At 39.0% G+C, this 12,691-nt stretch overlaps 1 protein-coding gene across 2 annotated transcripts; it reads right to left on the minus strand.

Moving 5' to 3' along the window:
• Positions 1-837: 837 nt before the first annotated feature.
• On the minus strand, positions 838-12,586 carry csrnp2 (cysteine-serine-rich nuclear protein 2). Of its 2 annotated transcripts, XM_052593960.1 has the most exons (6): positions 11,885-12,538; positions 10,608-10,817; positions 8,206-8,375; positions 5,267-5,529; positions 4,849-5,145; positions 838-4,725 (listed from the first exon to the last, which is right to left on the minus strand). In XM_052593960.1, exons 3-6 carry the CDS (start codon positions 8,360-8,362, stop codon positions 3,868-3,870), a joined length of 1,575 nt encoding a protein of 524 aa, XP_052449920.1. In that variant the 5' UTR covers positions 8,363-8,375; positions 10,608-10,817; positions 11,885-12,538; the 3' UTR covers positions 838-3,867. The 2 variants fall into 2 exon arrangements, with proteins under 2 accessions (XP_052449920.1, XP_052449918.1); XM_052593958.1 differs by lacking the exon at positions 10,608-10,817 and having other exon boundaries at positions 11,885-12,586.
• Between the last annotated feature and the right edge of the window lie 105 nt (positions 12,587-12,691).

Raw genomic sequence — 12,691 nt, forward strand, 5'->3', positions numbered from 1 at the left:
TTTACAGTCAGCATCTGGGGTGTAAATAAACAGGATGACTGCAAACAATGACGTGTTCAGAATATTGGGATGGCTTAGTAGGCCTCATTATTTGACAGAGATAGATAGATAGATAGATAGATAGATAGATAGATAGATAGATAGATAGATAGATAGATAGATAGATAGATAGATAGATAGATAGATAGATAGAAAAGAACAAGGTCAAACAATTAACAAGACAGAAAATGTCATCCCCTCATGCAGCATAATATTTATGGCTGATGATGAAGAGAGGAAAACGGCAGGTTTTCCCTGGATGGAAGCCAGCGAACTAAACATTTGCCAGGATTCGCTTAGATCTGCTCCATTCATAGGAGAGTTTCGCCCTCTAGTGGAACGGAACGCTTTGCGCTAAATGCAAAGTTTAATTTATCACGTGACCCGTTGTCAATCAGTTTGTTCTCATAACGTGTCAACTTCCACTAATTTGGTCTTCTTAAAAGAGATTAATTCTATTTTCTATCTAAATATGATTATTTTGACTAAATAATTTCAATTAAATTACTTCAGAATTGTTAAAAATAGCATGTGATATTGTAAATAAATTGACTGACGGACGACTTTGTTAGTTACAATATTTTATATTACCACGTTAACACGAATAGTAGCGATAAACAATTTCATACTTTCGACACTGTACAATCTGTATTTTAAAGTTAAATTTTTATTTCCTGTGATTTTCACAGTCGGTTGAGTTTGACTTGAAAACCGATCGTTCCTGTGCGGCAAGGTAATTTTGATTCTTTCATGAATAACAGTTAATACGTTGATTTCATGCAACTCAACAAGCTCACATTAAGATGGACACATTTGTTTTATTCATTTTAGATTTTACTTCACTCACATTTTCATATAAAACGTTGTATGTTTTGTCTCCTCTGTAGGCAACAGTTAGCATAAGTCACTCTTACAGGTAGAATTCAACACCATTCAACCTTATTAATAAAGCGCCTCTAACGCACACAAACATAAACGAATACAATCATAATGCAAGTTGTTTTTCAATTACTGTAGTGGTCTCAAATCTGAGTACTTAAAGGAGGTGACATGAAGAACAAAAATATGTCAGACTAAAAGATACTTAGCGTTTCAGCTACAGCTAGGTACATTAGCATGTGAGACATTCAGGCCTCATTTTAAAGCCAGTAGTTTTAGGACCACTGGACTGGTGGATGTTCATACATCAAAATAATGATCAACAAACAAGACTGATTCTTTTTCATGTTTTGGACAATAGCAGGCCCTCATACCAGCGTGTTAAGGACACACCAGTTTCTAGCTCAGACACTGCTACAGACCAAACTAGTTTGAAGGAATGTGTGGAGGTGGCATATTATTTCTCCACGTGTTCAACACACACACACACACACACAAAAAAAGACATCAAACACACATAGCCAATACATCAAGATCATTCAGTAAACTTAGACAAAGAGACATGCTAACATACAATGAGGCAAAAAATAAAGCAAGATTTTTTTTAAACACAGTAACAGTATAAAACAAAATCCTTCTTGATTGGTCATTTGCAAAACACTTAATTATTGCAGATATAGGTCTGAATCAAACTTAATGCTTGGAGCTTTACAATGCAAAGTCATATGAGGGCGCAACCATGCTAACAAATTCATGATTAGCCTCACATGCTGCATTTTAGCTAATGCAATCACATAATTAAGCATCTCATTTACTCCAGACTAAAGGGTGTAGTAAGGATGAGTAAACTTGAAGCAGAGAGATAACAGCAACATTTGCATTTACAACCACTGTGGATTTTTAACATTTCTTTTTTCTCTCTCTCTACATTGACTCTACATATAGTGTTAATATTAATATGTAAAAACTAAAATAAGAGCACCTTTTGAAATATAATGACCCCATACTGCAGTCATAAACATTGGTTCATCTGACAAAGCAGCATGAATCTTTCTGGCACACGTGCAAACACACACACACACACACACACACACACACACACACACACACTGCAAAATGACAAATTTCTTGGGTTCCTCACGTTTAAATAATTTAGCAACATCACATAACTCATTTAACTATTTGAAGACACCTTTTTTTAATGTAACCGTTTACATTTTTACTTTGACTTTAACGTTACACAGAAGTGAAACAAAACAACAATAAAACAAATCCAAGTAAAATTTTCTTCAACATTTTCATATTCTAAAACAAAGAGGGATGAAAGAGGGATGGACTATAAAATGCAACACAGAAGAACAGTAAGGATACAGAGGCAAGAAAGATGGTCTTCACAGGGTTTAAATGAGGGTTTGGACGCAAAAAATTTGGTGCATTGTTGACTTGTAATGTTGCTTAAATATCAGGACTGGTTAAAACTGTGGCCTAATGAGATAAACAAAAAAAGCCAATGTGCAAGTCAAACTTAAAATATATAATCGCCTCCATTTCACAAAATGTTAAAAACATGCCATTGATGGTGGTAAAATAAAGTCAAAAAAATTCTTTAAAAAATGTGACCTGTATGTGTTTTCATGAGATTTACCCATAAATGTCTTCTGTAATCTTTAAAGGCTTTGATGTGCAATAAATGTGTATGATCTCAATCACTACTGAAAAATTAAAACACACCCCCCCCAAAAATTAAAAGATAAATGATTGTAGATGACGATACTCACACACATTGTCGTCGCTCCAACAATACAAAGCGGTGGTAAATAAATAAACGTCCACAAACTGGGACGGTAGGCTACAGCTTCAAACGGTGTCAGGTCAAGACTACAATAAATCAGTAAATAACTGCGGTGCAAATGGCTTGCACATTCATCCTCCTGATCCCCTCTCAGCATGTTCAAAATAATCAAGTTTTCAACGTGCATACAAAGAACAAGCAGCTTTTTCACTCATCTTCATGCTAGCTCTTAGCAAAACACTTGTACAGTACATGAAAACCAAGTATTTCCAGGATCGTTGGGTCTATTCACAGGAAGGATGCTACAAACAACACCCTTTTCTGAAATTAGCAACCCCTTGTCTTAGCGTGAGCACTGAGATAGCATTATTCATAAGCATATTACTAATGTTGCATTCATGCCCTTAACGAATTACCATAATTACAGGATTCTGAGTATTAAAAACCATTTAAGGCCTTTGGAAACTTTTGTAATTCCAAGGTTGGAAAAAACTTAATTTTATGGAAGATCCATTCCAAGGTTATTGTGATTTTATTATTATTTTTTTTAATAAACAACAAAGCTTTGCGTTGATACATTTTGACATTATAAGCTTTGTCATCGATACTGAGTATATGAACAGCTAATAGTTGTCATCTCATAATTGTGATAATTCCGACAAGACATGAACATAGCGTTAGCATATACCCTCCTGACAGTGCCAATTAGTTATTGGGGTGCCGTTTCGGAAACTCTACGAACTGGAAAGGCGAAACAAAGGCCCTGGATAATCCTGAAAATGCTTGCTCCTCGACATAAAGGCCACTTTTCCCCACTAGTATCAATTAATAAACTGATACCATACTGGAAAAACAAACACTTGTCAGATCAGGACCTCAGCTTTTCTTGAGTTTCTTTTTTCATTTTTTTTTTAAAGTAAATTATTCTATTTTTTTATTAGTATTTTTTTTATATAACTTATTTTACAACGGACAACCTACTTCAAACACAGTACATGCTTATCTCCAGCTAGATTGGATACAAACCCATGAAGGTAACTTGTTTCTTTAACATTGAATAACATTATGCAGTGTTGTAACATATCGCACTGTGTGGAGTAGGCTCTCTTTGAATTTAATGACTAACTTGTGCAAAACATCTGCAGAGGGGACGGTCGCTACACTTCCGGAGGAAGTTGTACTGCCTTTTCATCCAGAGCCAGGCACGTCTCGAGGCATTCCCCTTCATTTGAGGCCTGTTCTGGACAAAGATGTTCTTCGCCCCCATCCTTGAGAGGTGGAGGTACTTCAACAGACAAGCTCTTGGCTGAATCCTGCCCGCAGGTTTCTTGTTTTTGCCTATCGCTCTCCATATCTGGATCCCCACCTTCACTCACCACCTCCTCTACTTGTGCAGGAAGTGTCTCAAAGGCTGCTGTCTCAACATGACCTACCTGATAATAGAGGACAGAAGCAGGCTCTTTGAGCAGCCTCTGCTCGGTCTGTTCATCCGCATGGTTCTCTGTAATACACAGCAGAGTGGTACCTTCAGGAAAAGGGCCTTCTAAAAGGACTCCCTCAACACCTTCAATGCCCTCCATCCCAGCTTGGCTGGTGAGGGCACCCTGCAGGAGGCAAAGGGTTGGGTCAGTGGTCTGAGCCTCCTCAACCTGCTGCTCCTCTTGTTCCAGTCTCCTTTCCCGTTCCTCTGCACTTTGTAGATGAAGCACGGCTGTTTCGTTCTCACGCTCCAGGCTATCGCACTGCTCCTCTTGCAGCTCCTGAATGCTTTGGCTTTCCACCTCCACATCCGAGTCCAAGGGAGAAAGAGACAGAGATGAAGAAGAGACTAATTCTGTCTCTTCCCCACAAACCTCTCCAGACCTTACACCCAACAGGTTTCTATTTTCAAGGTCAAGTTTCATGACCGTGTGAAGATAGTGGGTACGCACACGAAGAGGGTTGAACTCAATGCGCCCAGCTGTATTACCACAACCATCACGGGTACAGCCACATGGGAAAGACATCCGATCCACCTTTGGAACAAGATAAAAGAGAAAGAGCATGTATTTTAGGTGGCCCTTCAGGAGCAGGATGGGACACCCCTGGGCCAACTGGACTCATCTTAAGTCTTTTAAGAATTTTAACTATTGTCCTACCTGGCACTTAATTCCAGCTTGGCAGCAACCGCAGTGCCGAGGGTCGCAGTAGAAGCGGCAGTCACAACCACACTCCTCCCGGGACAAACGTATGGCACGCAGCTCAGCCTTTTCTCTGGCATCTATGCGGGCAATACCTGAGGCCCTCAGTAGTGCCCGACGTCTCTTGGTCGGAAGAGGCTGCAAGAAAAAGCATTCGTCCACTTCTACACTCTCAACGTCCAGATCCTCATCGGATATGTCGTCTAGAGTAAGCAACTCTGCTTCGGGACAATCCACAGTTCCATTCCGTGTCAGCTGGGAAAAGTCAGGTAAAGAGGTCTTAAAATCAAAACAAAATGGCTACTCTACAACAAAAGCAGAATCCTGTAGGAAGAACAGAAGCTACAACAGAACAATGACCAACAACACAACTGACCTTCAACTTGCGAGCGTTGAGCTTTTCTTGCCGCAGGTGTTGACGCAGCACATGCTTGTGGCTGCTCTCTTGTTCTCGTGCAAACTCGCCAAGGGTGTAATGTCGTATAGCACAGTGATGGCGTGCCATGCCTAGGGAGCTGCCACCCTGACTGGGCACACTGGTGAAGCCCTGCCTTCTGGAGAAGTAATAGACTGTCACCGCATCAAAGCGTACCTGCTTACGACCTAAAGATGCTTTGTGTCTTCTGAGAATCGAGGGGGCTACAGAAACAAGATAAAGGGGCACCATAAACAATAATGTTTTGATCTATTGCATTAGTACTCATCCTATGCCTCCTTAAATGACAATTCTGTGGTTCAAACCAAGTCTCACTTTATCCCAAATTGGTGTTTAAGAGTTTTTTTTTTTTTATCTCAAGTCTTGCTGCATTAGCCACAATGCCCAAGTAGGACATGTTCCTGAAACAATTTTCTTTGTTGGTCCTTGAAAAGCATTCTTTTAAAAAGGTAAACTAAACCTTACTCTGACCCCCATCCATAATCACGAACATCTAAATAGCTATAAGACTAAGCCTAACCTTAAACCCACTCTTAAAATCTGATAGTTTAAAAGCAATGTTGCTTCAACAAGAATGTTGGTCCAGAAACATCTATGGATAAGGGTGCTGTGGCTATTGCAAACAAATGTAAATTGCCAACTTGGTTGCACAACTTACTAAAGGTCTTAAATTAGAATGTTGTGAAAAAAGTTTATTTCAGTAATATAACTCAAACTGTGAAACTTGTGTATTAAATAAATTCAATGCACACAGACTGACGTAGTTTAAGTCTTTTGTTCTTTTAATTGTGATGATTTTGGCTCACACTTAACAAAAACCCACCAATTCACTATCTCAACAAATTTGAATACTTCATAAGACCAATAAAAAAATAGCAATTTTTGTGAACTTTTGGCCTTCTGGAAAATATGTTCATTTACTGTACATGTACACAATAATTGGTAGGGGCTCCTTTTGCTTTAATCACTGCCTCAATTCGGCATGGCGGTGATCAGTTTGTGGCACTGCTGAGGTGGTATGAAAGCCCAGGTTTCTTTGACAGTGGCCTTCAGCTCATCTGCATTTTGTGGTCTCGTTTCTCATTTTCCTGGTGAGTTTGCTGGCCAGTCAAGCACACCAACACCATGGTCATTAAACCAACTTTTGGGGCTTTTGGCAGTGTGGGCAAAGGCAAATCCAGCTGGAAAATGAAATTAGCATCTTCTAAAAGCTGGTAAGCAGAAGGAAGCATGAAGTGCTGCAAAATTTCTTGGTGAACGGGTGCAGTGATTTTCGAAAAACACAATGGACCAATCAGACCATCAGATGACATTGGATCCCAAATCATCAGAGACTGTGAAAAATTAACACTGGCCAAGACTTCCCCATGAGAGCTTCGCCACCCTCCTTCAGACTCTAGGACCTTGGTTTCCAAATGAAATGCAAAATTGCACTCATCTGAAAAGAGGACTTTGAACCACTGGGCAAAAGTCCAGTTCTTCTTCTCCTTAGCCCAGGTAAGACGCCTCAGGATGGCGACAGGATGGCACTGTTTTTCTGTGAGCACATGGCTTGTGTTGTGTTTGTTTGGTGCCATGTGCTCTCTCTCCTGTCTATTGTCTGATCCCGCCCATCTTGTTATGTCATTATTGTTTTAGTTGCTCCACCTGTGTCTCCCTCGTTAGGTTCCCTACTTATTCTCCTTGTGTCTGCAGTCCTCTACTGGTTTGTTAATTAATGTTTTGTTCAGAGTATTGTTGGATGTGTGTATGTTCCTCTTGCCTTGCCTTGCCTTGCCTTGCCTTGCCCTGCCTGCTGTTTTTTTCCCCTTGGGGTAGTTTTTGTTGTAGTTTTGTTTATATTTTATGATTAATAAATGCTCTTATCTTCCTCCATTTGAGTCCTCGCCTCATCCCTGGACCCAACCATGACAGACCGAACCAGCAGAGGACTGCAGACACAAGGAGAATAAGTAGGGAACCTAGCGAGGGAGACACAGGTGGAGCAACTAAAACAATAATGACATAAGATGGGCGGGATCAGACAACAGGAGAGAGAGCACATGGCACCAAACAAACACAACACAAGCCATGTGCTCACAGAAAAACAGTGTCATCTGGTCGCCATCCTGGGCACACCAGCTGAAGACTGTGACACTCAGGAGTGGCTTAACAAAAGGAATATGACAACTGTAGCTAAATTCCTTGACACATCTGTGTGTGGTGGCTCTTAATGCCTTTACCCCAGCCTCAGTCCATTCCTTGTGAAGTTCACTGAAATTCTTTGATTTTGCTTGACAATACTCATAAGGTTGCGGTTCTCTCGGTTGGTTGTGCACGTTTTTCTTCCACACTTTTTTCCTTCTACTTAACTTTGTTAACATGCTTGGATACAGCACTCTGTGAACAGTCAACTTATTTGGCAATGAATGTTTGTGGCCTTGTGAAGGGTGTCAATGATTGTCTTCTGGACAACTGTCAGATCAGCAGTCTTCCCCATGATTGTGTAGTTTAGTGAACCAAACTGAGAGACCATTTTGAACGCTCAGTGTTTTTGAGTTAAATAGCTGATTGGCATGTCACCATATTCTAATTTGTTGTTAAATGTGAGCCCAAATCATCACAATTAAAAGAACTAAATACTTAAACTACTTCAATATCTTTGCATTGAATTTATTTAATACACAATTTGAGTTGAATTACTGAAATAAATGTACTTTTCCACGACATTCAAATTTATTGAGAAACACTGGAATGTTCTGATTTGCAACTGCTGCAATAGTGCAAATGTTATAGGTGGAATTAGCTCAGGGGCTAGGAACAAAAAGTGCAGGGAAATTGTTCAAATAGTAGTTGTTATAATAACTCAATTATAATACTAACTTATGGTGTGTTCTTACGTGTGAGAGAGCTGGAGGGAGCATTGAGACTGTCGCAGCTATCAGCGCTGTCACTGCTAGAGATGTCATCATCCGAATCTTTGGGTGTGGAACACGGCGAGCCGCTGTCCACCTCCTCGAATCTGCGCTTCAGGCCACGAGATGACACTGTCTCCATGGAAACACTGCGTCTGGAGGTATTACATATAGGTAAAAGCTTTGTCCAACAGACTATTGCTGGCAAAATTTAGACATGAACAATAATGATTAAATAGTGTACATGGCAAGTAGGATATGTATATGTCCAAGAGTAGCATTTTTACTTAAATTATTTTGAATACACTTTCAAAATACAAGTTAAAACACAACCAAAAACAGATATGATAGATATGAAAAATGTACTTTTGTCATTCCACATAAAGCTTGTTCCAAAATCTACTGCCAATGAACAACAGCTGCAGTCCTTAAAATACCTAATTCTAAAGGTCAGAGTGACCAAATATAACATAAAAATGCAACCAAAAAATCTGGAAGATTATGCAATATCGTCTATTTTGCTACCTAATCCTTGACATTTGCTTTCTTCATCCAGCTTGAAAGTCCTGTTTAAAAATCATGAAGCCTGCAAACATCACCATGGTAACTGGTTTAAAGCAACAGCCTTGGAAAAACTGCATCCACATTTTGGGTCCCTTTCACCCCCCATTAAAACCTTACAAACAACAAGCCTTTGCAAGCCCAAGCCAATGACGAGACCAGTTCAGTCAAACCAGACAGGTCACACAAGGCCGAGTCAGTACGTTTGATCAGACCACCTCTTTAGCCCGAGGGAGCTGTGTAATACAACTGCTTTGAGCGGCTCTGATTTTCTTCATGATTAAACACTGTTTTTAAACAGTCAGTGGCTTTTTGCTGGCTTGAATAAGAACAGTTTAGTGGTGGCTTTGAGGAAAGGTCGGCATGATCAAAAGATTACATGAATTATGACTGACAATTAAACTCACGGCATAATGGAATTAATCCCACAGATTTGTGAAATCCATAAAAACTGGATTAATTTTATGAACTCTGATTATAATTGCTAAGGAAATAGCATTAGCCTGACTCCGCTTGAGTATATGAATGTCTCATTGATTCATTTTTTTATAATCATTCATTCAATAATCCGGCAGGGTAGTGACAAATTCAAGCCACATTCATGCCAGCCAATCACCTATCGCCAACAAATAATGCGTTACGACCTTGAAACATTCAAAAACACCTGCGAAAAACAAACGGATGATTGAATGAGAGAGATGCCGGTTGAGTATACGCTGCTTTACGCATCAGTGTCTGACACACAGTGTGCCGCTCTTGAATGAACCGTATCCATAGAAACAAGAAATGCTAAGGAGCGAGTCCATTTTTGCTTGCTGTGAAACCGACCTCACTTTCATGTGTTCCTTTTATAATTAATGCTACCGTGGTGATGCAGTAAAATGCACAGAAATGATGTAAAGAAGCTGCAAGCAAATAATGCAGTACGTCTACCAATTACTTTGCATTCAGTGAAGCATGCCAAGATTTCTCCTCAGAGCGTGTCACTACTATTGGACACCATCATGTACACTCAAAGTGTCTTAAAAGCATATGTTCTAACGTGTGTGTGTATATATGTGCGTGTCCATGCAGTGAAAACAGAAAGCTTTGAAATGTTACCAAACCTACACAGCAAAGATTTGTAAAGGATGCTGACAAACACACCTCATCTGAGCCCAAAATGTTTGGGTAGATTACATGTATATAAAACCTAAATAAATGTTAATAAAACCACTGAGCAAGATGGCATAATCTTGACTAGACATAATCTTCATTTTAAAAGCATTCATCTTGCAAATTGAGACTTACTATATAGATGCTACATGCATCAAGTTTTAAAACTAGTCAGATATGCAACTTCATGGCAAAAATCACCGTTTTAGATGTAAAGAGGTAATTACTGCTTTATTTGTTAGTTATGATGGTTGGCAAGTGGTAATAGGGTTTTAAAAGCACTCAATTTAGTTTTTTGTTTTTGTGCAAAACTGGCAGGACTAGATATGGGCCTCAAACAGCAAATGTAACTATGTAACTAAAAATAATATCATGCAGAGAGGTAGGAGCATGTTTGCATATGCCAAATATGTCAGCAAGAAGATTAGTTGTATTACCACCATATTTATATGCCATACATCCAGGGATGCTCCATCTTTATAAAAATATCAGAAAACAAAATCCATCTCCAATAGCATTTGCAAATGATGCAAATAACTGAAGGAATAGGTTATGAATGCAGCACAGGTCATTTAAAAGCAGGGATGCATATGGAAATCTGAAATATGTTTGCAGAACTCCTCCCACATCCTGTGGCCTATTTGAGGTGGACAGAAAGCGTGAATAATCACCTTACAGTACTGACTATGCATCAGCCTGTTTGACTGGTCTGCACTGAAATAGCCCATCCTAGACAAATGACTCAAACATCACGTCTTTCTTTTCCAGCATCGACAAACTCTGCATAGGTGACTCTGCAATTTCTTAAAATGCAAACATTATTCCCATTCTGTAGATGCATCACGTCCATCCACAACCAGCAGCTGGGAATTTAAAGAGGTCTAGCAATACAAAAAGTGGAAGATTAATTACAGTATGACATCACACTTTACACTATGGTGTCCATGTTATTAGAAATCTTTTTTTTTTTAGCTAGAAATACATTTATAAAACAGGTACAGCATGCAATAACGACTATTATAAAACATCGGGCCGTGGAATCTTTTATTCCTTTAAACTAACTAGTATATCATTTAATATTGATAGCACTTAATTGTTAAAAAATTAACATTGAAGAAACAAGCTGTAAATATGTCAGTTAATTCTATAGCTATCTATATTTTAGTGTTTAATGGAATTTTAACAGTCTTTGGTATACATTCATTTTATTGTACTGTAATGTATTATGGTATTTATAGAACTATCTATTCAAATTGTTAGGTACTTCATGCAATGGATACTATTCATTAGAGATGTAGTATGTATTCCAATTAATACTAGTTGTATCTTACTAATTCACTAAAAGTAGCCAATTTGACTAGCCATTACACAAAAATATATTGTGATTGGTGAAATAAATGTCTCTTGTATACGTGTCCCAAACTAGCATGCCTAACAAATATGTACTAATAAATCTGGTGCAGATAATACTAATAAAGTATGCATTGAATAAGTACAAGCAACAAATCTAGTTAAATACTAGTCACGGGTAAAATAGTCAACACTAAACCACATTTATCAATAAAACACAACTGCAAAAATTGTTACCAATAATGGATTAATGGCTCGTAGCAGAGAAATAGAGTGTAATGAAACAGTACTAGCAAAATGAGTGCTAGGTGAACACAATAAAAACTAGTTGGGTTTAAAGCAATATGCCTAAATGTTAAAAAGGCTTGCCACAATGTGACCCAATATGATTGGAATGACACATCACATATGGTCTGTCCTATAGTTTTATATTCTTTACTGGAAAACACAGATAGAGGGTCTTATGACAGAGCAGAAAATGGCATGCTGTGTTGCAACCGGTTCAATGATCAACCCATTTTTCCTAGTTTTTCCTCGTAGGCTTGGCTGTATGGGAAAGACAGGCAGAAGTGAAACAAAAGCTTTCTCATAAGCTTACCTTGGGCAGAAATAGAGAGCCTTTAAACCGGTGAAGCTGTCGCTCGATTCGTGCTTCCTTTATTTGGATGGTTCTGTTCTTTGGGGATTTTGAACCTATTTCAGCTTCAGACTTCCACAAGGTTACAACATGACAGACAAAAGCGACTTCAGCCCATCGAAATGGCCAGACCAATAAGGAAATAGCAGTTTATTCACGAAGATATAGTGATTTTCGAATATTTAAGCATAGTAAACAATGGATATTAGTCTTGACATATACTACAAATGGGGGTTTTGTGTATCAAGAAGGCTGTGCGAGCGTTCAACGTTGCAGTCAAGCTCTGTAAAAATTAAAACGGGGCAGACGAAGGCAGACAAGGACCTTATTCATTGGAAATTACAAATCCCGGTGCAGATGCATCCAATAAGTTCAGATAAAATCTTTAGGTTATCCTTTAAAATGCCTGCATTCAAAAAGAACAAATAGAGCCGAGCCTTCGGGGTTTTTTTCCCTCCTGATAGGTGGTTGTGTTCTGCGCTATGTTTAGACAAATCGCAACGTTATATTTCCACCCCGAAGGAAAGTAAAAAACAAAAATGATGTGTAGTATCTGTCGGCCCGAGGACCCTATGGGCCTCTCTTCTGCCCCGGTTTGTTACAATGTAACAATAGAGGAAGGAATGCCGCACGGGACACATATATACTTGTTGTGACGTCATGGAAGTACCGGCGTAGAGGCTGCCGGGAAATGTAGTTCTAAAGAGCCTATTGTTAGCATTGGGAGACGCGTTGTCTTTATGGATAGGAAAACGGATATTGTTTCTC

The sequence above is a fragment of the Carassius gibelio genome, chromosome B23, assembly GCF_023724105.1.
Source record: "Carassius gibelio isolate Cgi1373 ecotype wild population from Czech Republic chromosome B23, carGib1.2-hapl.c, whole genome shotgun sequence".
Taxonomy (NCBI): Eukaryota; Metazoa; Chordata; class Actinopteri; order Cypriniformes; family Cyprinidae; genus Carassius; species Carassius gibelio.

Coding starts and splice junctions, on each gene's coding strand:
- csrnp2 (XM_052593958.1), bottom strand. CDS start 8,362: ATGGAGACAGTGTCATCTCGTGGCCTGAAGCGCAGATTCGAGGAGGTG. Junction 5,530..8,205: donor TCCCTCCAGCTCTCTCACAC/GTAAGAACACAC, acceptor TTGTTTCTGTAG/CCCCCTCGATTCTCAGAAGA. Junction 4,726..4,848: donor AAGCTGGAATTAAGTGCCAG/GTAGGACAATAG, acceptor CTTGTTCCAAAG/GTGGATCGGATGTCTTTCCC.